The 24944-nt window shown below is 30.7% G+C and overlaps 1 protein-coding gene across 2 annotated transcripts; it reads left to right on the top strand.

Annotated features, from left to right (window-relative positions):
* The first annotated feature begins 1026 nt into the window (after positions 1 to 1026).
* On the top strand, positions 1027 to 23456 carry LOC118444780 (adenosine receptor A1). 2 transcript variants are annotated; one of them, XM_035873402.2, is made up of 5 exons: positions 1027 to 1165; positions 3010 to 3579; positions 18469 to 18728; positions 20815 to 21031; positions 21822 to 23454. In XM_035873402.2, the coding sequence occupies exons 3-5, from the start codon at positions 18476 to 18478 to the stop codon at positions 22480 to 22482; spliced, it is 1131 nt and encodes a 376-aa protein (XP_035729295.1). In that variant the 5' UTR covers positions 1027 to 1165; positions 3010 to 3579; positions 18469 to 18475; the 3' UTR covers positions 22483 to 23454. The 2 variants fall into 2 exon arrangements, with proteins under 2 accessions (XP_035729295.1, XP_085521168.1); XM_085665042.1 differs by lacking the exon at positions 3010 to 3579 and having other exon boundaries at positions 1060 to 1165; positions 21822 to 23456.
* The last annotated feature ends 1488 nt before the right edge of the window (positions 23457 to 24944 follow it).

The following is a 24944-nucleotide window of genomic DNA, read 5'->3' as shown; positions in this document are numbered from 1 at the left end:
GAACCAAAGTAAAACCTTCAAATATGTAATCACAAAAGATTAATTTCATTTTAGGATATTCTGGAAACTTACATTTATTTTATTTCTCAGTTTGTTAATCGTATTCCTTAGGAACGAAATTAAAATTTATACATTTATACCCGAAAATTATGCTAATATATATTTATAAAATTTATAGCTTCGGCAAATTAACACATCTTTATTACATTTTTAGATTGTACCTTGATTTATTTTTATTCCATGTCATTATGCAACGTAAATATGATTTATGTATTTTTTTTTAGCTAATAAGAATTTTCATTTATTAACTCTTTTGTTTTTCATTAAACTTTTTGTTAAGAATAGTCACACAAAAAAGACAAAAAATTTACAAATATAACTTTGTTTTACGATAGTCTATATATTATAAAAAAGAAGTAAGAAATGAAAAGTTAAGAAAGAAATGTAATAATTAAAATAGGGGAGAGGAATGACAGTGTACGCGGATGAACAAGAAGAATGAAGAGAAAATATTGATAAAAGAAAAAAAGAAGGAGAAGTAGGGGCGTAAGAGTGGAAAAGGAAAGCAAGTTTTGAAGAGCGCTTGCGCCCATTTAATGGAAACGTTGGTTCTCTCGGTCGTTGTCGGTGATCTTTCGCCGCCACCGCCGCCAACACTCGGATATTCAGCCGGTGTTCAGGCGTGTCGCCCACTTTGGGCTCAGTGAGCCGGTGTAGGAGCGCCGCGACGCCTAAAACAGAGCAGCTTTGACTCTACGCTGTCGTTGTCATCGTCGTCATCGTCGTCATCGTCGTCATCGTCGTCTATATTTTCGTCATTGTCGTCCTCGTCGGAAAGCGACCGTATCGATACCAACACTGTCATCGTAGTTGCCACCGCCTTTTCGTCGTCTTTCTCCTCATTTTCGTCTTTGTCGCCCTTGTCATCATGTTTGTCGTTCACGCTCACATTTTGCACCCGATTTTCACGTTTTTATTGTTATCCTAACGCATTGTCTTCGCCACGAAATCACCGCCACCAACACCATTACCACTACCAGCAGCCAATATCATCGCCGGGTTGTGTCTTACATCATCGTTTAACCGATCATAAAAACGCGAAGCAGGTTACACATGCGATCATCGTATTTGGTGTACCGCGAGCTGCCGACGGGGAGGTGATAGGGTGAGCAAAAGAGGGAAAATATATTTATGTATCGCGTACAGTTACAAAGAGAGAAAGGGAGGGGGTAATTTGGATGGAAAGAGTAGCAGAGAAAATATTTGAATCTTTCTTATTTTTCTTCATTATATACCTATTTTTCTTTTATTTTCCATTATGTCATCGCTACACATATCTCTTATTCAATATTTACTCCGTATCAATGTCCCTATCTTGAGGTGATCGGTTCACGTGTCTTGAGATAATCAGCTCGCGACGTGTGCTTCGTCTCTCATCGTGTTTTCGTGATGTTTTGAACTTAAAGACATATAATTAGACAATACTTACTTTCCGAGAAGTGGGAAAACTTTGCATCTTGTAATTAGATGCAAACATGGGGATTAATCTTTTGCCACAAGAGATATATTAACCAATACATCATTTGTAAACTTCATTTGAAATGTTTCTAATATTGATTTATACAAAGAATTATAAATTTTCATGAGATGAAATTATCAATACATGTAAAATTATTCGATCAATGATTTAAAAAGACAGAAGGAGAAAGACGTTACAGCCATTGTACTCGTTTGACATTTACTTCATTGGTAGAATACACATTCGTACTAAAAGTATTGAGTATCTCGTTCGCGTGACTTCACTCGTCTTCTTTCTCATCTAACCGCAATAAAAAATGAAACAAATATAAAAAAAGAAAAAAGAAAGAAAACAGAGAGAGGGATGATAATGTGATCTTTTATGGTTCATGATTTTTTTCATGAAAGGCGCATCGTATATGATAATGTTCGAATAAATGAAAGGAATTTTTTCTTTTTTTTTATGAAAGATTGTTGGAACATAAGCGTAGCATAAAGCTATAATAAATGATGTACATTAGCCATATCTAATTAGTTCAGAACTAATTCAAAGGATTAGGCGTTTTCGAGATAACTAATGAATTGAATTAAAAACGTTACATAATTTGTTAATCTGTGAATAATTATTTCATTTTTATTTAAATGAAAAGTACTCTATTCTGTATTCATTCGGCATATCTATCAACTTTTAATTTTTAATTTTCTTTTCTTGAACGAATTTTATCTGGAAAATATCGATCAGCTGGATACGTCAAATAAAGACAAAGAGAATAATAGTACCTGTTGATTCCGAGATATAATTCATTGATGCGTAAAGATTATATTATGATTTCTAATATGTTTGCTATCTTCCTGTTTCATTTTGTAACGATAGATACGTATTTACACTTTAGAAACAACGTTCGTAATCTTTAAGCGGTTTTTCGATTTCTTTTCTGATCAATCGAAAATTACAAATTTTAAAAGTGGAACTAAAACTTTCATAGTACTTGTTACATATGTCATAGTATATAGCTGTTTGTTAAAATTCGAGAATAAAGAGCGAAAGTTCATATATTATATGCTCAGTATAGTGAAGAAAAATTTCCGGACGTAATTCGTCACTAAAGGATAGTAGATCTTCAATAGATAAAGTATACTTTTCTGCGATCTGATTGAGTAATTTTAAATTAAACAAATGTTAATATCTAACTGAAACATGACATTTCCTTGTCCCCGAATGATGATTTGATAGGGTAGAACGAACGAACGAGACTTTTAATAAAATATTTATTTTTATAAAGATTATCTGCTGCTATCATGCTATTCATCCGAAACGCGCTTATGAATATAATATTAAAATGATAATACGGCTGTGAAATTTATACACTTTTATGCATTAGTATGCAATAACTATTTAATTACAAAGATATTGTCATGAATTATTAAACATAAATTATTAAACTATTACAGAAGAACTTACGAATTATCTAAGGTAATTAAAATTTGTAGCTTGGAGCATAGAAATGTGGACTCGTGGAAACTCGAAGATTAGACAATTCACATATATGCATATCTCACATACCAATAAAGTGTGATATTTCATTTATTCCATCGATAAATTGTTGGGATTTTTGCATTAACGATGACAATTTTTCTTGTCAACACGTCGATTGTCACTGTCATTTTTTTGAATATGTGGAAAGTTTCCTCATATGGCGATCATCAAATTCACACAAAATTGGTGTGACATCAACGTTTTTCTTGCGCATACGAGAATGAGAGAAAGGAAAGTAAATATTCAATAACTAATTCGTAAAATGCAATGTGCGACCTGACCGGACTCTGGACCGACATTCAATCGGATTGCCCTGATCTACGCGTATGCTTCAAACACTTCAAACGTTCCGAACTTGGAAAATGCTCCGCTGGCGAAGCAACGTTGGGAGAAGGTGTATGATACACATCAATATTAAAGATCTCCATTCAATGATTTTATGGACCTGCCGATATCTTAATTTTTTGGCTTAAAAGAACACTCTGCCAGGTGAATCCGCAGTGATAACTACTTTGAAGTAAGCGGTGAGTATTTTCCTTCTATTTATTATCGGTAACAAAATTCTATGATTACATTGCTAAATCTTTTTTTTTTAAATCAAGACTGTAACGTAGTTTTATTTTATTTTAATGTAAAAAGGACGAACTCTCATCATTGTACCTAGATATCGTTTTGTGTTCCATATAAACTTGAATAAGGCGATGATAATTGAATGATAATCTCACGTGCACCAATAAACAGAAACCCGGAATAGGTTGATTTACGTTTGACAACAGCGAAATAAATCAAACATTATTCAATAATCTCCTTGGAGATCAAATCTGTCCCCTGCATCCTTTGGCTCTTGCTTGCATCAATTTTCTTGCTTACGTCATAATGAATAATGAAATTCGATGAGTCATGGTTCGCTTAAGGACGCGAATATACTCGTCTTGACATCAAAGAGTATTTGCCGTTATTAAGTCTACAGCACTACTATATGCAGTATGAGGAAGGTGTTCATCCCATTCAAGTACTGTAGCTTAACAGTTCGCTTTGCAAATGGATAGATATTTGAATTTCTCCGTAATTCTTAAATTGGTAATGAATGTACCATTCGATTTTCCAATTTATATCGGTTACTTAAAAGAATTCATAATTTTAATTTTTAATGTTTAAACGATTTTATAGATACGTGTAAAGATAATATAAATATTCTGATATTTTTAATCGATCGAGGATGTTTATTTTCAATTTAATTCAATATTCTTTTGTTGATACAAATGAAGTTAATAAAATAGTTCGTAGATAAATACGTACGCGATATAGGAATTTGTGCGAGGGTGGAAAACGTTGGTTAAAATCCAAACACGTATATACATCGTTAGAATACCCTTCTTGCAAGTTCATGCTGTTTAATATTTTACTTAATATCGTTGCGTAAATACGAAAAAAAATTTAGGAATTACATATTTTATACTCCACGTAGGTTTATTTCGCCATCTATTCTCTCTTTCTTTTTTTCTCTCTCTCTTTCTCTCTTTTTCTCTTTCTCTCTCTCTCTCTCTCTCTCTCCTTCTCTCTCTCTCTCTCTCTCTCTCTCTCTCTCTCTCTCTCTCTCTCTCTATTCTTCTCTTTTTCATTCCCCCTTCGTAGACCGTCAAATCTGACTGAAAACAATAAGACGTACTTGTCTTTCTTTTGGATATTGTATGACCGCTAGTGATACTGAGAAACAATATATAATATATATATATATATATATATATATATATATAGAGTATGTGAATGTGAGTAGATTATGAAACGAACTACAAATACACACACATATGTATAATAAGCATAGCACTTGCAATTTTTTTTAATCGCTGGTTACTATTGATTCGTGTTTAATTGCTTCCGTATCTTACTTTCCATTAGAAAACAATCAAAGAAATTTTGTAATACGTCATTAATATGAGCGATTCCACACCATTTTTCTATTATATTTTTGTATATAAATTATTTATCTATACATTTTTATTATTCTAATGATAACCTTTTTATTTGAAATAATTTCTTTTATTTTTTTGGTTTTCTGAAAGAGTGATCGTACGTTAGGAAATGTACTGGTAGTACGAAATTATCAATAAAAGATAGTAATTAGATCATAAGAGTAAAAAGATAAAGAATTTCAGTTCCAACATTTGATTATCGGCACCCTTACAAAGATTGATCCAATTTAGTTGTTTTTTCATTTTTCCTATCACGAAAGCATCGTTACGAAAAAAGAAGTTGCTAATGCCATTCGTCATGCGCCTTCTTTCAGCAATTCTTTACATTTCTCACTGAATAACATTGGTATCTACGGATGGCAGATTAATTCGAACACAAATTCGCGAAATCAATGGATAAAATAAAACCAGTAGATCTTTGTTTTTCTTCTCCAATGATTCGCCGCGAATTCATTAAAGCGGCTAGTAGTATTTTTAAAAATGTTATTGCAAAAGCCACAATTTATATATATCTACGTATGCCTAATAACATGGTAAACAACTTATGAAACACGAGAGCGTTAATCCACTGGATTAAATCACGCTAGCCGTAAAGTTAAGCCAGAAGAGTAAAATAATAGAAAAGTTACAGCGCTCTATCGTCGAGTGACCATCTGAATAAGAGATTAAATTACACGCTATGCGTTTCTGAGATAGAAGATCGTAAAGGAGAGAAAAGCCTTTGAAAATTGATAAACTTCTATGTGCGATTGCTTCGTGAATAATTTTTAGTTATGCCGATAACGAATTATACTTTTAAAATAAATACATAGATAAGAATATATATCTACGAGTACAGATATATATATGATATAATATGTATAAAGTAGGTATGTAAATAATATATATATATATATATATATATATATATATATATGGTACTTCGCAGTCCCCTTTGTCACATAACACGGAGGACAAGACACACGAACAAAGAAGTGACCTTTGAATGCGTTCATACGCATTGGCGTCCACCTGCGACCCCCTAATGCGTTAACTTCCGTCGCGACGTTTTTAACATATTCAAGCGAGTTCAGGCTTCCTTTCAAATGCTTTACCAACTCGCGCAAATCCCATATGTGTTCTCTCTTCCTCGATGTTTTCACATACGTTATCAAAAAGAAGAAAAGAAAAGAAGAATAACAAAAAAGCAGCCTCTCTTTGAAAATTTCTGACTCAGAGCCAAACGCATAACTCTATTCTCTTGTTCTTGCAATAAAAACATAAATTAAGAGAGATTTTTCTTATCAAAATGACTAATAGTACTTCCGCAACATTTGGTATTATCTGATAGATATAATATATTAATTAATATATATTAGTAGCTTGATATATATTAGTATTTATTACACTTACATCTTAGACTAATAATATTATTTCCTCTATTTCTATTTTACAAGAGAAAATATCATTTTGTAAGATATAATGATATTCATATATTGGAAACATTAATTGTAAAAAATAAAATATAATAATATAGACTATTACATATAACAAAGATAAATATAAAACATAAGGCGTTTGACAAAAAAACGTCGATCACCAGAGAATTGTTCTATTATGGTAAAACTTATATACATAAAAAATATTAGAATTTGTACAATTAGTAGTATTAGTACAAATTCTAATAGTTACATAAATCAAAAACCACGAGTAATCTAATTATAAAAATACATGGATGACAGAAGACATATGGAAAAGAAAATTCAACAAACACCACTTTGACGTACTCGATATACTTGGACGTTTAATTTGAAAGTTAAAACATTTTCGCGTTTCGATCGTGTAAGACCTATATTGTACATCTTTTCTTCAGTCATCGTAAAAATGTACTTTAAAATAACGCGACGTCAAGCGGACAAACCGCTTTCGTCGTAGTTTCGAGTGCTCATTAAAAGCGACGAGCCTCTATGGAGCCTTATCGTTTCCAACCGGCGGGATCTTCGTTAGAAGTACTCAGCCTTTCTTACAATCGTTCTCGATACGCGCTTACGATGCAAATCTTGAACCTTATTGTCCTCCTTCGACATTCTACTATGTCGATGGCATGCACAATGTTAACCTTTGAAAGTGTGAAATACTTGTTTGTCTTATGTGCTTATATTCGATATAAATTCGTGTGTATACGCACTTCTGTACTTACTAATGAGCATATACAAATTATAGTTAATTAATTGAACTTGTATAACAGAAGCACATACCGATGCTCAAAAAGTGAAATGTCCTATGTGATAATCCTAAATTCGCGAAGCCATGTCTGATTTTTATGCCTTTTATAGATAATATACTTTTTGAATTTTTGCGGTTTGAATTAATGATAAATGATAAAATTTCTTCACCGTTGATCAATTGGATTCACTGATTTCGATGAAGCATATCTACTCACGAAAAAGAATCTCGATCATATATACAGTAATCGATGTTATATCTCTATTACAGCATCTACTACATTAAGAAAAAAAGTTATTTATTATGAGATTAAGAAAAAAATTTTAAAATAGCTAGTGTAATAAATATTCTGTTTGTTCATTAACTTCGCGTGCTTAAAGGCAATTAATTATTGGAGTACACTTATAACAAGTAATTATTACCTGTGCATTCCTGAGACAGAATTAACATCACAGTAGATTACGTGTTGTATATGAAAAGAAATTAAATTGACAAGAAATTTAAATGTATGTATATATATGTACTCTTTTGCATTTATTTACACATGTATTAGAAGTCTTATCAGAAAAGACTAACTAATTATTTAATTTATTTTACTCTACACTGGTCGACTTCTGACAAAAATAAATATAAAACTATACAATCAATAATTATGACCTTATCAAGACATATTTTATTTCAAGTAAGATAAAAATCTATCTTATTAATTTGATATAAAATTATACAATTTATTTTACTCTACACTGATCGCGAAGATAAATATAAAACTAGACAATCAATAATTATGATCTTATCAAGACACAGTCTATTTCAAGTGAAATAAAAATCTATTTTATTAATTTTATGTAGTCTCAAATATAAATGCAATTATATGATGTCAAATTTTATAATACGTTGCGTGATCGAAAGGAGAAAAAAGCAACGCACCCTATCGCAAACTCAGACCATAGATATTTTTAGTGGTCCTTCATGACGCAATCGCGTTAAATGACGCGGTAAGTAAACCTAATGGAATTGGAAGATCAATGTGATGTTCATCAAAATCTATAATGCCATTTTGTGAAGTTATTGTGATTTCCATTTGTATTATTAAATACATCGATATTATTCGTCACTGATGCTTTATTGAAAGAAGAAAAAAGAGAAAACAAGAGTGAACAGAAATAAAAGAGAACTAATCATGATTTTTCGTTTATTAAACTTAAGTCTAATTTTGGTGTTTAAAATCTGTTGGTGATATTTTTAGTATATATAATGAACCATATTGTGTAATTAGTTTCATTTATTTTTAGATTTGAAAAATATGTAATTAAAAACAACACAAAGAATATATCACGATTCGTTTTAATGTTCTTCTACATAAATTATGTAAGTTAATTAAATTTTAAGTAGTTAATGATGCAGAAGCACACATTTCAAAGAATCAACTTTCAATTTTCAACTTAACCAACTTATACGATTCATTATACAAAAATGTCACATCTCCAAGATATTTTGTCTCGAAGACTGATCGTAATCGGAAATTTTGCGTTTTTAAGTTACTCGAACGATAAAAATTGTATTTTATCGCTTGAAGACGTTTTTACGATGTACCTCATCATCTTTTTAAGTTAGTTCGAAACTTTTCTAAAGTGGTATTTATACTTGATATGATATCAATCTGAATGACTAAAATATTACCTTTCGATTATCTCTGTTGATTCAACAAAAATTTCAGCTATTATATCTGGATCTTTTCGGATCTTAGTTTTACCCGAATTTTCATATGTTACGGCGTACCTTAGAAAGATTTCGTTCGTTTTGGAAAATAGTCGAGTTTTTTAAATCGGAGAAAAGTAATTGATAACCACGATGGCAATGCGAAATGTTTGAGGTATCGATGACGACTTAATTTTATTTCTACAAAAGGGTGACTTACCCCGGTAGGGTCGGTGGTAGTTATCGTTGGATCCCCGGCAAACTCTCTAATCGATACAGCTTCTCTCTATGTCCCGGCTCACGCTCTCTTTCCATTGGCGCTGATACTAGCAATGCGTGAGTGACTGCGTGATTTTTTCAATTGCTATTTCCTATGATAGAACGAATGATGTAAATTAGTAAAGCTATACCAAACGAACAGTCTAACCTACATTCATTACTTCAAATAAACGAATGTGCTGCTATTAGTCAGGATAGTTGTCTTGACAATTAAGGAGTTCCTTCATCCATTTGATATGAATCTATTTAAATTTCCAAATATTTTCTTTTATTTTTAATACGCTATACTTACGTATTTTTTTTTGCTTTATAGTATGCAATCATATTATGTTTAATCCGTTGCGTAAAACCGTAAAATCGTAAATTTTATATGAGTATATATATATGTATATATGCAATATATAAATATACTACATTATGTAGCCAGATTGTACACCACGTACTGATCGGATTCATTTCTTTGTAAAGGAAATAGAAAAGATTGACGGTTGTTGAATTCGTTTTGAAAGGTAATGTCGTGATGAAATATAAACATTGTGAAAATTACTTTTTGTATACGCGCAAGTATTTATGTTTTTACTATCTTTTGATCTATTTTCGCGGCTCGCTTTGATACTTTATGCCCACATAATAATATTTACGTGTAATGCGAAACGTTTGACGATAGTTTTCGTATAATGATTATCGTTCGTAACGAGAAAATCCTATCAAGTTTATTGATATCGATATCAAACATTAAATGCTTTCAATATTTTAATTTTCGATAAACAACGAATCTGAAAATCGGTTAAACTCAACAACGAAATTGTCTACGACAATAATATAAATAATAAAATTAATAGACTTTTATCATGAGCCAATTCATATATCGAATTTGATTACATAATCGCGGTTACGATAGCATTGCGAACAAAAAAGCATTTTCTTCTATTCAATTGCGTCGCATACACTATTCCCAATAATAGTTATGCGAAATGGTTCAACAGATAATAACAAACAATGCGAAGATCATATATTGTATGTATGTATACGGCGCGGCCACTAGACAAGGTTTGTGAGGAAACGAGAGATACTCCTTTATCTTCTATTGAACCCTTGATTTTGCAACGTTAAACTCAAATTAAAATTTAAGTTTCTCTTAAACTTTTAGTAAAGTATTTTCATAATAATACTCGTAAAATACCATGATATATACCATGGTATTAGGTATCATAAAGCAAACTGAAAATTAAAATGTACTCATATATATCTACATACGTACATTGGCTTCAACTACACCTGTTCAAACTAGATTTATTTTTTTCAGAGCTAGCAATGCAAATTTATGCAATATACAATCTAATTTTTAAATAAAAAGAAATTAAACTTTTAGCCGACATTGAATATAACCAAGATAACCAATTATTATCATCTGTAAAAGTATTTGGAAAAATCACGCTAATAATTCGGAAGGATAAGTTCAAGAACTGCATTTTACAATTTTTTTTAATGTAACAGTTTCAAATATACGTAAGTTTTTTTTCATCGGTTTGACTCGTCGATATTTTTTCCTTCTTTCTCTGAGCGAAATAATGATTCCTTATTTTATGGAAAAGTGGAATAAACCTTCTTAAATTCATTACCATTTGCGACATTCAAAACAATCAGTGTGAGATCCGTTGATGGAAATACGAAAACAATAATACAGTATTAAAATAGTAATTCCATTGAAAAAATATCTTTTTTCGTGATGTGAGCTCGGTTTGAAATGAGGTTTAACGGTTAAACGTTCTTTTCTAATTAAATTTAATATTTAATCATAGTCTTATTTTCTTTTTTCTCTTTTGTCTGTATGAGTTTATATGAAAAAACTACCTTCGTACAAAACCGTACAAAATCGTAAAACTACCTGAAATACAACTAATAAAAGATCAATATTATTTTTTTCATTTTTCTTAAGGATTCTTAGGATTCTTAAGGATTCTTCTCAATAGTATAATAATATGTAATAAAATACCTTTTTTTTAAACAATCATTTTTCATTTTAATATTTTGTGATTAGTAACTCTCTTTCATCACATTAATTAAAATTAAAATGCATTGCATTCTAAAATGTAATTTTCAAAAGGCGATGCTACGTGCTACTCCAAAAAAGACGTAACGCAAATGTATATAACGAGCCATCTACTTTAATCCAGATTTTAATTGGAACACGTCCTTCGACCATTTAGCTAATTTAATTACGAACATTTGAAAATATTTCTTGTTTTTCGTTAATTACAAAAATTTGTCTTTGAAACAAAGAGCATACTAACCTTTTAATACTTAACCACGATCTCTTTCATACTCGTTTCTTTATAAGAATCCTTTCTTTTACTAATTTTCAATAAAACTCCGAAGATTTAAGAATATAATCTGAAACTTTTAATTTGAAATTCGAAGAAATATATAAACAAATTTTTATAGAAATTATTTTTACTCAATCCGTGTAAAAAAGAATTTGTAAATTGGCGAAACATACGTATCTGGCTTTTTTGTTGGATAAGGTTATTTTATGGAAAGCGATCAGGTTGCAATTATAAAAGAATTTTTTGGTACGTTCTCGTGAGATATGGTAATTTGCATTCAACTCTCTCCTCTAGTTAATTTTACCTCGTTTGTCCAAGAAGAAACGATTGCTTTTAATATCTCTCCTTTAGATTGATCAAATATGAATACAGTAATGTAAAATCACATATTTCCATATTTCGAAATAAGAAATATTTGTTTCTCTGAATCTTTTTTACAGTGAACGGTAGGCATGAAAATGTTTTTGTGACCTCAGTGTTATAAGAGTTTATTGATAAGAGTTTAAAAGGAGTCCAAACGAATAATTCATGAAATGAAATTGTTTTAAATTTATAAGCTCGACGGTCGTGTGTAATGTAAACGCGATATTAGATTACGCGAAGTGTTACGCTTTATCCTCATTGGATATCGTAACGAAATAAAATTATTTTCATCCAAGCGACCAATATCGGTCATACAACAATGAAGAGCGTATCCATATACGATCGATATTATTTACAATCGATTGACATTCTTTATAAAGAAATATTAACCCATTTATATCGAAAAATTATTTAGAAGATATTTTAATTTAAATATTGCTAAATAACTATGTACGCATTTACTAATGTATAATAAGAATAATAATAAATAAATACAAATAATAAAAGAAAGTAACAGTTTCTTAGCGAAATTTAATTCAAAATATCTCCTAAAATATTTATTTTTCGACATACATGGATATTGGACTTTCTTATAAAGAATATCGATCTGCATCGACTAATGTATCAAATAATATATGATTCCATTTAAGAAAAACAAACTTGACCTTCATCTGACTTTTACGCGTTAACAGACAAAAAACTAAATAATGTCAGAATATCCCTCAAAACCATTCAACTTTTATTTGAAATATGTTTCGCTACGGATAATAATAATGATAAATATATCGAATAAAAGTATCATGAAGCATTAAAAAGAGCAGTGATATTTTTTTTATTGCATCGACAAAGTTGTCCATGTGATGCAACAAAAAACAAACTAGTTGGAATTTGGAACATTGCAACCGACAAATATTTACATTTGTCGCATCGCACGCTTTGTCAATTTGGACGCAGCCATAAAATGTGTCTTGTTTGTTTATATCGTATTGGTTGGTTGCTTGAACAACAACTATTTTATTGTCGTACGACATTCATTTAAGACATAGAGTTACGCTACTTATATTGTTCTCATTATCATGTATCGAAAAATTATGTCAGGCGATTATTCAATAAACTCATTATGAACCTGAAATTTAGTTACTTGAAAATCGGATTAATTGCTGCTAATAGTCAACCGGTGAGAATGCAAGAGAGACATGTTGCGAGTTCAATACCTCGTTTACGATAGTTTATCCTAACGAGGATAGTATGCACAAACGATATGCCAATCAAGTGGATTAAACTGATCAGACTTTAATTCGAATGAAATCCTTATCCTTGTTGTCGTAACTACCTGTTTATTATCACGATATTTTACAAGAATATATACTCTTTCTATTACTCAAAAGGTCTTTTCACTTTACTTTAAATTTATTCGAATTTAATGTTGCAGATTGAACGTTTAATTATGGCAATTATTTTTTACTTCGATTTAACAAAATTATGAACAATATTAAGTCTCACCTTTTTCTTATCTCTCAAGAGAACTAACGAGGAAATTGTATTTCTTGTTATGAATCCTCTTTCTGGGTATTAGATAATGATTCATTTGATTCTCTCAATGATTCATTTGATGTTTCGAACAAACATGAACGAAGCGAATATTTCGGTGAATTTGCTTTGTTGAATTTTCTTTATTGAATTGTCTGTCCACTTATACGTAACTGGGGTAAGTGTATTTATCTACCATCATTCATGGATTTTATCTTGTAATAGAGCTGTGGTCTATTAATATTTGTGAAAGATATTACTATAACAAATTTCTAATACATAAACAAGCTACCAGAACGTTAACATTCATGTTTCATTCAAGATCAAAAGATGATATAATACAGCTAGATTAGCATAAAAATTGATTAACATTTTTGTTATCGTGACGTTTATTCTTCGTCTCGTTTATTTTGTTTGCATAAATTTATTATATATCAAAGTTGTTTTCTACATAAGAACATATATTGATAACTAAAAGCATTGATTTAATAATTTATGATAAAAATCCAGAAATTAGCCTGCGTGCGCCCTGTCATGGAATATATGAGCGTGGACGCACTTGGTGACCAAACAAACGGGCTACTATGGTTATTATAACTAATGAAATACATTGCAGATATTCACACTATAAGTAATTTTCTTAGAAATCAAACATTGGCGAATATAGTCTTTAAAGGTTCCGAGACGATCGTCTGTGACTAAATTCACCACTAAAACTAGACATTAGGATACTGATAAATTCAAGTCACCGAATTTAGTCTTGAGTTTTTTAGGTTGAGTTTTGTCGCCAATTTTTTTGGTTTTTTTTCTCAATTTGGTGACTGTGACTGGCCGACAATGCACACACAATTTTATGATACGATAAATATGGATTTCTTATCATATGATAATTCTTATTTTTACCGAGCTTGTATATCAAATATTATCATTTAAACGACAGGAGGAGATTAGAAAGATAGATTACAAAGATTGAGAGGACCGAAGAAAAATATTTTTGAAAAGAAAAATAATTTAGATAACATAATAAATATATTAAGATTATAGACATAAAGACAACAAACTTATCGATCTTAAATTAAAATTATTATTATCGATCTTATTATTAATGTGCTTGTGCTATGACGTGGTTCATTAAAGCAATAAAAATTTAAATTTATAAGTAAATATGTACGTAATATCAAAAACAAGAGTAACAATAATCTATTCATTCTACGCTCTCTATTTTGCGTAAAACAATGGCAACTTACTTTCGACCGCTGCCAGTCGGATATCTTTCGATAAATATATTAATCACTTTTTCGTTTCCTCTTCTTTCTTACTCTCAGTAGATATATTATTTCTCTTTTTTTTAAATACTTAAAAAAAATTAAAATTAATTAAAAATTAAAAAAATTAAAGACGACAAAAAGTTGAAAATCGTTAAATACATTTAAAAACTATTCTCAAAAGTAAAAAGAAAGAATTCAAAAAATCGTTTATATTTTCGAGGCTGTTAAGAAGAATATCTTGTATTTGAATAAAGTAGAAAATATTATTATATAATATATATTTTATTAAAATATATATATATATTATATATAATTATTAAATATGTATTATTATTATATTAAGTGGACTGGAAAGTAATATCGTTTCTGCGCATATCGATATTTGATTGTGATTAAAAATAAAAACTTGTTAAAAATTTATTCGTTTGAATTTAATTTAAGAAAGCGACATTACTTTCCGGTCCCCCTAATATATATTAAAGTATACTATTATTGAAAAGCAAATAGAAAATATTAATTGGCATTTATCTGAATTCTTTATTTTCAAAACTTCTTTTCGTGTTCTTTCCATCGCATTATGAAAATTTATCCTTTATTATACGCATAATAAGACCGGTCAATTTTGTTATTCCTTATGAAAATCAAATATGTGCCTTTTCTTTTATACCCAACGAATGTTAGCCCTTTCTAACCTTTCAAATTGCTCGTTCTAAAACCGACATAGTTCTAAAAAGACATATAGTCTTCGCAAAATTGTCTTCGAGAGAATGTTAATCCTTCTTTTTTTTATTTCTTACCGTGCGTTTCAAGTTTCGCACTTTTCAAAAACGTTGTTTCTTTCAAACAAAAAATCTACTTTGACGCTTTCTGAAGATATTCCTTTATTAACCGTTGCGACAAATAACGCATCGTTCAGTAAAATGATATTTTTCAAGCAAGACATCAAAAAAATTTTTCATCCTCAACAATCAAGAGTTGGTAAAGTTGGCGCCGATTGTTGATGTACTTTATTAATGTCCACTTTCAAGAAATGAGAAAATTGGTCTATTTTATTATTATTGCTAATAACTCTCAATATATTCTTCGAACTAACTAGTAGATTAAACGAAGCATCGGTAAATTGTCGTTATCGGATAGTTAGCAATTAACGGAAGTACCCATTCGTCGAACAGTCAAATAAGCTGTTAATAGGTGAGCAAACAACAATAAATTATCGGTACAGTATGATAGCGATTTTTAGTTTATATACACCACTTTTATTTTTCATTATTCACTTATTTTCTTTTTTTAAAGTATTGCCCGCTATAAACAAAAGATACAGTTAAGATTGCATTAAACAACTCTCTAGAATATTCTAAAAATTTTAATTTGTTTATAAAAAATAACAATAATTATTTTTAATTTATCGCTCCTTTAAGTAAATATAACATCGCCTTTATCTTTTACAAAAAAGTTTGGTTTCGTTGTAAACTATTGTCATACAATACTTGCGATAATATCATTCGCAGATGAAGGCCAGTAAATAGTTACTCTTTGTCAGCAGAGTTACTAACATCGAAAACTGGCATTAAAATTGTGCAAAGTGTTGATGTAGCACACGCATAACAATGCAAAATGGAGACTTTGATAGGCAGAAGTCAATTGCCCGAAATTAATAATGCCCTTGTTGCAAATTTTTCTTTGATTTTATCCAAAATTATATTTCATTATTTTTAATAAATCAAAGAATATAATTCGTCTAAATTCTATTATTTTTCAAAATATTAAAATTCTAAAAGCTTATTTCAAAAATTTTCGAAAAAATATAGAAAGAGTAAAGAATTTTCTATAATATTTTGTCAATCATGCAAGACATTGCCTTTCTTCAAAAGTGACGAACCGTAATAACAGTATAGTACTATCTCTGTGTCAGTTTTGAAGAACTTTTTCGTTCTTATAGCCACGAAAACGGTATCGTCTTTCTCATGAAATCTCGCTTGAGTGACTTCTTACACTTCTATGCCTTTAAGGTCTCTTAACACTCTAGAGACATCATCTTTCTCTCTCTTTCTTTTTCTCTGTTGCTCTCTCAAAAACTTCCACGTGGTGTTTCACGATATCGCGTAACGTGATGACCTGCGAAATATTTGTTACTACGTTTTATTATACGTGACTGTCTGTCTACCTTTCACTTTGCTCACCCTACCCATTTGTCAACTTTTTTCGATCAATTTTTTATTTTATTATCCATTATGTTTCTGACTACATTCGATCGTTTCTCTTCTTCTCGATTTACAATGTAGCACTTTGCGATACGACTGACGAGTAAAATTTCACTAAAATATTCTTATGGAAGAGACGATTTTAACGATCTAAAATTAGCACTACGTGTATAAATAGATATGTAAATGTATAGATCTAAAAATGAAACTTTTTTCTTTTTGTCAAGGTGTTAAGAAAATCAAGACGATTATCTGTTCCAAAAACAATACAACGAAGTTAAGAGATGATTAATGTTATTATCGTTGTAAAGTACCGCGTGATGCTTTTCCAGATATTCGTGTAAAAAGGAAAGAAAGAGTGAAGATGTTAAAGAAGGCTCACTAGTTGCTCTCTTATGTTGTCCAACATTGATCCCACGAAATACAATTTCATAGCAATACAAAAATTAAACTACACTGATGACTATATTCTTTACTGTGAATGTAACTTAATATAATAGATTTTTGTTTAAAGTAAAAAGGATCTTTCTCGTGTGACGAACGATTGTCACTCGTTTTCTTCCAAAAATAAGTAGATACGTTCATATATATTTAAAAACATCTATTTATTATTCTAATTCATTCTATTGTTTCTTAATAATTTTATATGATATAATTTCACAATAATATAAGTCTTCTTTTTTCTTGCATTTTTTCTTTCCTTCAAGTTATTTCATTCTTCATATTTTGCTAAGCTTCCGCTTTCGTATAAATTAGGAGTCAAAAATAAGAACACTTCGAACAAGTGGTTTCAATCAATAACTTAGACTCATTAAGTGCGTTCTTGTCACATAATCTTCAAAGGTTTAATAGTCCAAGCGTTTAATAATTTCGTGATGTCGTGAATCTCTTCGTTTTCTTTCGTGACATATTTCATACTCAGCTCAATCAAAATTAATATACCAAGAATAACATAACGATTTTATTGTAACTTATAATCGATCAATTTTTTTATATAACCACAGGGAGTGTCTATTGCAATCATTATCACGAAAAGCATTGACTTGCTATAATTTCAAATAGAAATGAAATTTTTTAATTCAGTTTGAAGTTCTGCGTATGACATGACATTTTCTAAATTTTGGTGTATAAATTTGTTTTAAATAAAGCAAGAAATTGACTGAACGAAATATAACAAAATCTTAAATATAATACACGTTGCATCGGAATTTTACAAAATATTTGTAAAACGTTAAGATGTTTGTAATTTCAAGTAAAAAACAAATTGCCCGATTTGCTTCATCATGACGTCCATTTTATTGTTACACAAACATTTTAATATTAAAATATAATATAATTTATCTAATGCATAAAAGTGAAACAAAGAAAATGAGTGTAATTATTATTCAGTTAATGACATAAACACATAATGATAATGCGTAAAATCATCACGATGATATTCTTTTCAAAAAAATTTAGGAAATAAAAACAGACAGGAATGCAGAAGGGCAAAATTTTTTAAGATGATGTAGTCCCCTGACCGAACTAAATGCTAAAAACGGTTTGGATAATGTTATTTAATTTTATTAGTTCCAGAATGAACGTGACAACAGCAGCCCACGGTGCTGCGAGTACCCTTGCTGAGTTTGTAGGCCTCGAGGAAAATGTAAGAATGGATAAAAGTGGCGGTATTATGGACGGGGACCTTGGCGTCTCACCAGTCACCCTATCACCAGCTTGGTCTAGAGTCGCCCGGCTTCTTTTACTGGCTTCTCTTGCGGTTGGTGGAAGTGTCGGCAATGTCTTCATGATATCCGCAATAGTTGTCGAAGATCAATTGAAAAAACGAGGTAAATCCATCTTCCTCCTAATCATAACATTGCCAAACGTTCCATTTTTCTTCTTTTAAAGAAACCAGAAAGAAACTACAAGATGCATTTGTGTCGCTTGCTTCTGTTTTTCTCCTTTTGATCAGCTGAAAAGATTTATCAACATATTCTTTGGAAAAAACTCACAAGAGCCCCTTTTAATATTTTTGTGGATCACGTTAGAGGCATATATATTTTCGACGTAGCTGATTCCACAAGAAAATTACATTTTGAGTATCATTATTTTGCTGGCAATAAACATGCAAATAAAATGCCTCCACTTTCACTACTACCTTCTCAGATTTTTATTTGAGTTCTCCCGACAAACTTAATCGTTCTTATTGCATTATATTATTATATATTTACAATAATATTATTGTAATGTATTTATTTATTTGTTTTTTTTATTGAAAAGAATAGCTAATCGAGAGGACTGTAAATTACATGAACGAAGTTTATAAAAAAATATAAAACTAGATGTTTCTTCTAAAACTATCAATATTCCTCTTTCGCCAATACGAAATAACCTCTTTTAAAAATTTTATTTATTTCCTGAAGACTTGAATTCGTCAATTTAACAAATAACAGCCGATAGGAAGCTACAGACTCGCATTGAACGTAGCTCAATCCCTGCAATGATTCTCGAAGAAAATCGATAACCGACAAAAAAAGCTCGTAATTGAAGAGGTTTCAGAAGGAATCAATTTCAATGGAAACTCATATATAGCTTTAAGTTCTTGAGACCGGGCTAATATAAATTAACCAAGATATAAACCTTGGATCTGTCAATTTAATTAAGGAATGCGCGATTGAAATATTTTTTCTATCGAATGCATTTGATAGAACACAAGTAATCCTTCAAGTTTATTAGCCGTTTAACGTTTAAAGTAATGCTATTAATTATAAAGATTTATTTAATTTATCTCATTTAATCAAAATGAGAATTAATTGATTATGATCCTTGCTTTTTATAACGAAAATCATAAAGATTACATATATGATTTGGAACGTTTATTCCAAAATATTAAATTAACGGTTAAACATAAATTGGCTCCATTATCAAAATGCGGACGACAGTTCATAAAAAGTCATATATAACAGTCTAGGATATCACGCTAGGATCATTTTGAGAACATTAATTTTTCTATGTATGTATGTATATATATATATATACATACATATATATATATATATATATATATACATACGTATATATATATTATTTGAATATATTGAAATATAAATATTCCAATGTACATATACTCTCTTTCTCATTCTTAACGAGAAAACAAGGCCACGAGTAAAACAAAAGTTAAACTGTTTCTGTTTCCTTTAACGACATTCAAAGAGAATTTATTGTCAGCGGAGACCAATTCTGAACGAAATAGCAAATTTGTAAAGAGAGCTAACGTTCAATTTACACTTTCGAATAGGACGTTCATTATATATTCCTTTGTCCTTCATTTTTTGTCTCTCTTGTCTACCTCCGCTAATCACGTTCTCTACCAAACGATTCAATTCATTATTAAACTTATTAAGCCTGCAAAGTCTAGGCAATTGCATACTCGCTGCTACTATCGCTGCTTATCTATATTGCGAAAAGGAAACGTAATGGCTTTATATTTCGCTGTATTTTCTACATATATAAATAACTTCGTTAAGGAGCAAAATTCGTTTCTACTTCAAAGTCGGATCCGTCGATTTATATTATCGGAATTTTCCTCGCATCTGCGTTATTTCAACAGAGAGAAATAGAAGAAAAAAAACACGTCAAAAGACATCTTGCTGATGTTTTAAACATTTGTTACCACCACCGCTTTTAACGAGTATAATAGTAGTAAATTAATTGCAGGAAGGATTTGTCTTTATTAAAATATTTGTTATTCTGAAAATTCTTTAAACATTAAGAAAATGAATTTTATTCGCATCCAAGCTCCTCCAGGAATAAGAACAATAATTTTTACAAATTCTTTCTTACAAAAATTATTTTACTTATTACAAGTAGATCTTAGAATTTTAATTAGTGATAAAATCAAGAAAAAAAGCCAATTTGAATCGCATATTTCAGGAAATGCGTTTCTAGTAAACGTTGCTTTAGCGGATCTATTGGTGACCGGCCTTGTAATACCGGTGTCCGTTATCGTGATCCTGGCAGGACACGAAGAATCTTTAAGCACCTGCCGCTTTGAATGGACTCTCGAAGCGCTTTGCTTTCTGGTCACCGTGCTAACTTTGACCACGATAGCAGCCGAGAATTACGCTCGCCTTTGTTTACCCCCTGAAAGGTAAGCACTAATGAAAATCACCAAACACAACCAAGTTTATCGGCTCAATCGATATCACTACATATATATGTGTGTATATACACAAGCATGCGCACATACACACACATATTCAACTTCTTTTTTCAAAATCGCTACATATTTTTTGTTTCTCGATTAATCCTGAACATTCATTTAGTAATCTTTTAAAAACCACTTTTTTCTCTTGAAATAAATAATATTATAAATTGTTGATAAGCGATAAAAATGATATATGTATATAAATTAACGCTTTCATTTTTTTAATTTACATTTCATAAACTACTTGTACAAAAATAGAATTAATAATCAAACATGGAAGCATTAAATGTCCATTTTTATCATTAATATACTACATTTAAAAACAAAAAGGATCTCGTTGCCATAGATACATAAAAGCAACATATAACTATAGAAAAACGAAGCCATTCCATTGTATGCGTCAACTGTAGTAGAGTAAAAGTCAACGTGGGAGTTCATAATATTAAGTCTCATACTTTCTGCTCGTTATCGGAAAGACTACTAACATCGATGATGAGTCTTGAAAATTACACCATCATTGTTTATCGTGCGTATCATATGCTGTATGCATGCAAAATACACAATCAATTTTATTTATTATAATTTCAAAATTTATTGCTGATTTAAAAAATTTTACATCAAGTATCACATATCCTTATACTCCTAGTTTAAATATTACCTACATATATCTATCAATATGATATGAAATAGAAAACTAAACTCTCAAAGTTAACCATTGAAAATGGCTTTGCAGATACAGCTTTCTAACAGCGAGCCGAGTGACAGTCACTATAATCGTCATTTGGCTCATTGCGGTGATCGCTGTGATTCTTCAATCATCTATCAACGTCGGACCAGACTTTTGCCTACGAAAATTTGGCGGTATAACGATGGAGCAAATAGTGGGTGTAACGATATTGGTCGGTTTACCTGCTGTAACAATTACCTTGCTTTATGCGATGCTCGTCTTGTGCGTGCGCCGAGCAACGAGGGGATCCTACAAACCACCGATCGCCTTTTCTTGGGACTACGAATTAACTAAAGCGAACATATACAGCTGTCTGATGTTTATGATATTTTGGTTGCCCTTCGGCGCTGCCGTATGCGTGAATTCGTTTCGACCGATGAGTGCTCACGTTCTCTATGGCCTAGCCTGGTTCGCCTTTTCCAAGTCTTGTTTCAATAATCTTCTCTACTGTGTAGCCGATCGACACTTCCGCAGCGCCTACGTAAAGCTCTTTCATTACTGCTGCTGCAAAACGACCGTGAACTTCTCTAGAAGAACGCGCGCCGATGCTGGCAGGAATTCTAGTGACGTGCGTTTAAGAGTTCATATCATCCATTCTTACGCGAGTCCGGCTTCCTGTAGACCTACTGTGACCAGACCGAACGGACGTGAAGTCTATGAGCTCTAAAACAGCTTTCTATTAATGTTTGCTATTTCCTTTCTTTTGTCTGCCCTACCTCTCACTCCCCACACACGCTACTTATGCTATGAGAACACCTAACTCGAGTATTCATTTTTCCTTTTCTGTCTCCTGAAATCAATTGTGGAGAAAATGAATTCGTCCATAAGAATAGTTACGGAATAAACTTTCAAAAGCTCTCTATTTTCAGCCAAGTATATACGAAGGTTTATTGCACTTGAGCGCTCTTGCGCGCACACGATACACGTGACTGGCTTCCAATTTGGAAATGCCAACGCGATTCTCCGATTTCTATCCACTTAAAGTTTATCGTCCTTTTATCTTTCTTCTGTTATTCTTGACACGAGATGTAGTACGCACAAAATGAGAAAATTATGACATTGACGGGTCTATATCAAATCTATATTTCGAACGGACCATCGTCACCGATACGAATTTGTATAAAGAATTTTGTCTTGTTTTAAAACGAAAGAGAGAAAGAGAGACACACGAATTTACGATGAATTTCTAAGGAAACAGATGTTTCGAGAAACTCACACATGCTTTGTCTATTTCCGTCTTCGTTTCCGTTAACAAAGAAATACATATCTTTTCAAATTGTATTGTTGACATAAACACAGTTATATTGATGAATATATCATCGAGACTAATCTGATAAAAAAATGAAATACGTATCGATGAATGTTTATACAGTTTCTCTAACCATATTATAAACCTGTTTTCCGTTTAAACAAATCAGTGAAGAAAACAGTCGCATTCGGAAGAGTCTATAATAGAAGAAAAGAAAACTAATTCAAAAATAGATATAGAGTTACCTCATTGAGAGCTGTCTGAACCCTCGTGACTCCGTCCGATTTCGTTATCCGTCCTTCTTCGATTATAGGGATTCAAAGTTATAAGTTTTTTTTATAACAAAGCCATCTCTTAGTTACGCATCGTCACGCAGGAAAATTTGAAATTTCGTAATAAGATTGTTTTAGGAATGTAGAATTTCCTAAGCACAATATTAATCTAAAACGTTCTTTTCCTCGTCATTTAATATAAAGATTTTTATATTTTAGGACAACATTGAATTTTCAATTAGAAGATTTTAGATTTCATTATAATGAGAAGAAGATTGTTTTTTTGTTCTCTTTCTCTTTCTCCTTTTCTGTCGTCTTTTATGTTTCTCTTTGGATGAAATCTGCTGCACTTAAATGACGTTTTAAGAGGAAGTCAAAAGTTGACGGAAAATAGATTTGATTTATGTTAGAGTGGAAAACGATTATCTAATACTATCAAGATGAACGAAAGTAATTTAGGACAATATATATTAGAGCAACACGGATCTTCAAGTTTCGAGAATGAAATAGTGTCATCGATCAATCGTTATGTCTGAAATTGTGGTGGCGCTACCTGTCGCAGTAGTGAAAGGAAAAAAGGAAAGCATTCGTAAAGGGCATTCGTAAGTTTTAAAGGGGCTGTACTTTCTTACTAGCGTTCGATGTGGATTAATCGCCACTCCTATTAATTAATTATATCGGCTATTCCTTGACTCAAAATTATGATTTTCAACGGTCTATCTATATCTAATGTAGTATTACTCTTTTATGCAATAGAAACACATATCAATTAATTACGCTTTTCTTGAAATTTACTTTATTTTACACACTCGACTACACTTTCTATAAAATACGTTTATAAACTTTTGATTCGCTCCAAAATATTACCAGTAGATATCTATCAAATTGGTCCGTTTCCTCGACGCGAAATGACAAATTAATCGATCTATATTGAACCAAGAATATAATGATACTTTGAATATCTAACAATTCAATCGATTTGAATAAAATTCATGTTATTATAATTTTTTATTCTTTTATGAGGACGTATTTACGTATAGAAAAGTATTTCAAATATTTTCCATTTCATCTGGTAATTTTCCACTTTATAGATCATTGAAAATCATTACAAAAACATGATCTCGCAAAATTAATCCTTATTTAGATAGATAAATTTTAAATAGATTTTTAATTTTTAATTACGAGATTAAAATTACGAGACTTTTATTTCTTAACGTGTAATTTTTCTACACCATTTTAAGGCTAATTGAATTTCTTGAAATCTTACTATTATACATATTGCTGAAATTAGTATATATTCTATATACCACATATATTTTTTTAGCTTATATCCAAAAAAAAGGTACAAAAAGTTTTGTACAATTCTCTTTTGAAAATTTCATATCCATGTATTTAATGAATTATTATATTAATCTCAATAATGATATTGGAGATTGGAACAAACTTTCGGGAAGATAGTATATATTCTCTCTCCGTTTATCAAGTGGTACTTAAATTCACGAAGCATTTCTTAAAAAATTAAACAATATATTAAGTTGAACAATAAATAATGTCAAAATTTCCAACCAAAAATATTGAATATAGTATTGTTTATTGGTAGAAAATATT

Source organism: Vespa mandarinia, chromosome 2 (genome assembly GCF_050613455.1).
Source record: "Vespa mandarinia isolate Hongniang chromosome 2, ASM5061345v1, whole genome shotgun sequence".
NCBI lineage: Eukaryota > Metazoa > Arthropoda > Insecta > Hymenoptera > Vespidae > Vespa > Vespa mandarinia.
The sequence above is the reverse complement of the archived record's forward strand: the minus strand, read 5'-3'. Positions and strand labels throughout refer to the sequence as shown.